This window comes from Olea europaea, unplaced genomic scaffold (genome assembly GCF_002742605.1).
Source record: "Olea europaea var. sylvestris unplaced genomic scaffold, O_europaea_v1 scaffold3484, whole genome shotgun sequence".
NCBI lineage: Eukaryota > Viridiplantae > Streptophyta > Magnoliopsida > Lamiales > Oleaceae > Olea > Olea europaea.
The window spans coordinates 39,324-42,467 of record NW_019253943.1 but is presented as its reverse complement, the minus strand read 5'-3'; the positions used below and the strand labels follow the sequence as shown (position 1 = coordinate 42,467).

Genomic DNA, 3,144 nt, shown 5'->3' with positions numbered 1-3,144 from the left:
TAGTTGGGTTTCGTCTTTGACTTGTGTTGAGCTTCGTCACTTCGGCAGACAGATGCGCTTTGCTTCGAGGCTTTGTCTTTAACATAGGACTGCTTCAATGAGTATGGCTTCGGCACTTCGGATCTACAAACTCTATTGGTCTACGTGGCTACATCATAAGGGCTTCAGTAGGTCGAAGACATGGAGCCTATACGGCGAGGTATAACAATAGTCCCCAAGTCCATGTATAGTTAGTCATATCATGCATGAACTTCAATATTAAGTGAACAATATTTATTTTTTTATCATTATTTTTTAGCTACACAATAATAATAGTCCCCCAAGTCTAAGTATAGATATTCATTTCATGACTGGAGTTGGAAGTTAGCCATTTTCTTCGTACTACGAAAATACTCGAGATTTGTTTGAGTTGAGACAAGATATAGCTGAACTGTCGAAGCTCCTTTTATTTTGAAGATAACTAAAATTTATTTTGAACTGAGGCAAGATGATGTTGAACTGTCCAGGCTCATTAAGACAGCATGATGTTGAACTGCAGAGGCTTCTTTATTTGGAGAATATTGACCTCGTTAGTAGTGCTAACGTTTGAAATTCTTGTATATTACCAAGAAAAGATAGTAGAAGCGTTGCTACTTCCAAGGCACGTACGATCGTTACATTAAATTCGCAATGATGGCCATGTTGTTACTTTTGTAACGCAATGCACTGAGGCTCGTGCTTGGGAACACGCATTGATCTGAGGCGTTTGTAAGAAGAACTGTTTGAATTCAACGTCTCAGATTTAGTTGAAAATTAGAATGCTCAGATCTAATAGATCCTAATCTAACGACTCTAGCTTATTCTCCCTTTGGTATAAAAGCCAAAACTGTCATTGTTATACCTCTACTTTTGCAAAAAATCATCCAAATTCTCCAAACAATCTAATTTTTTGGCAACTTCCACTTTCTGGCAAACGTTCATTCTTAGATCTTTCATTCATCTAGATTACATTTATGTTAGATTCTTTCTTCATCGCTACATCCATCGTTCCTTCAATGGCTTCCAGGTCGAGTGCTAGCAGTGCTAGGGTTACAATTGCGAGCTTTCGAGAAGAGGCTTTGCTTGGGGGTTAGAAAAGAGTTGTTGGGCCATGAGTGAAGATCTCATAGATTATGAAGCGATGTGGGGGCTGCCAAGATTCCTTCTGCCATGACCTCCACCAATCTAGCCAAACTTAGGACGGTGCTAAGGCGTTTCTTGTTGGCTCCGAGCTAAATTCCACCGAACAGGTAGAGCCTGGTGGTTGGGGCCAACTTATTTTGGAAGGAGGTCTCCCTCGGTGAGGACATGCCTCTGCATGTCTTCCAAATGCTTTTTCAACCTCGAGTACTTAGTAAAGATGAGTTAAATGGGTGGTACTATATGANCTCAAATATTACACTTTCTGGGTTGAGTTTGAATCTTTGTGTTGAAGTATTCTGTTAAAGAAGAGATGGAGAAAATTAACTTTGTGAAGAATTGTGTGCTGAGATTGCCTCCTGGATTTCGGTTCCATCCTACTGATGAAGAACTCGTGGTACAATATTTGAAGCGCAAGGTTCTTTCTTATCCTCTACCAGCTTCTATCATCCAGGAGGTCGATGTTAACAAGTCTGATCCTTGGGATTTGCCAGGTTGCTACTTTTTTATTTTTTTTTTTCCCACCCCGTTTATGTTTGGTGAAATTTTTTATGTTATGGGTGGGTTGCATGCAATATGTTCGACAAAATGCAGCGTAAGGCTTATTGTTGCGAACTTGACTCTTCTAAGCTTATGTGTTTGGAACATAAGGTGAGTTTCTGTGTATATATACAGGTGATTCAGAGCAAGAGAAATACTTTTTCAGCACAAGAGAGTTAAAGTACCCGAATGGGAACCGATCAAACAGGGCCACTGGTTCCGGCTACTGGAAGGCAACTGGAATTGACAAACAAATTGTGAGTTCGAGGAGCCACCAAGTTGTAGGGTTGAAGAAAACTCTAGTTTTCTACACGGGAAAGCCTCCATCTGGATGCAGAACTGACTGGATTATGCACGAGTATCGCCTTGCTCAGGCACAAACCACTACCCCGCAAGGAACAAATTTAGGCCAGGTAACAATTCAAATAGATTTCAACTCGATAAAACTAGATTATGTAAACCAGTAGAAGCAATTTTAATTGTTGATTATTACAATTCTTTGCAGGAAAACTGGGTTGTCTGCCGAATATTTTTGAAGAGAAGAAGCAACAAAAATGACGACCAGGACGAACAAGCGCAAAAAGAAATCAGAGGGGCGCCTACTGTAGGGAAATCTATACCTGTTTTCTTTGATTTCATGGGCAAGGCCAGGACAGATTTGAATCTGGTACCTGTATCCTCATCTTCGGGTTCAAGTGGGATCACAGAAATTGAATCAGATCACGAAGAAAGCAGTATTTGCAATAGTTATCGACAATAGACTATTACTGATTTAGTTTTCTTCAAAATAACCAGTTCAAAGATGTAATTTCAGGCAGTCAATGACTATCAAAGGCAGAGAACAAAAATGAAGTAAAAATGGGCATTAAAGGGATATCATAATATAAATGTAAACTGCAGTATTTCAAAGTTAGTGATGATTATCTTCAGGTTAGTTTTGTATCAATTACATGTTCTCCAAAAGCTCATAATGTTCAACCATTCAACTGTTTCGTCTTACAAGACATTTTGGTACGCAGTTTGTTAATTATTTTGTCCAATTTTGTTTAATAACTTGCATGCACTAAACATCATATTTTGTTGACCTTGTTTTCCATTATGGTGAGGGAGAATAAATACTGGATCTATTTGTGTACACGTAAGCAAATTTCAACGTGTATGGATAGGATGCTAGACAATAATGCTCTAGGGTTTGGACGTGGAAGAAATTTTATAACATGAGACAAATATATTTGAGCTCCGGTAATATATTTTGAGAGTGATTGTGTAATAATAACCAATCATCAGCGGCTAAAGCTAGATAATCTCAACTCAAGCAATAAACAAGTGTATAATTAACAATAGAGAAGACAAACAGTAGCTTCAAGTGCATTGATTTGCATTAGTCTTCAAATGTTACATGAAGGGGGTATTTATAGTGTTACAAATAAAATGGTGTCCATTGGA

General features: G+C 38.5%; 1 protein-coding gene across 1 annotated transcript; it reads left to right on the top strand.

Moving 5' to 3' along the window:
* The first annotated feature begins 1,406 nt into the window (after window positions 1-1,406).
* On the top strand, window positions 1,407-2,712 carry LOC111386244 (NAC domain-containing protein 83-like). Its single transcript, XM_023010701.1, has 3 exons — window positions 1,407-1,652; window positions 1,834-2,111; window positions 2,204-2,712. The coding sequence occupies exons 1-3, from the start codon at window positions 1,472-1,474 to the stop codon at window positions 2,456-2,458; spliced, it is 714 nt and encodes a 237-aa protein (XP_022866469.1). The 5' UTR covers window positions 1,407-1,471; the 3' UTR covers window positions 2,459-2,712.
* Window positions 2,713-3,144: the final 432 nt, after the last annotated feature.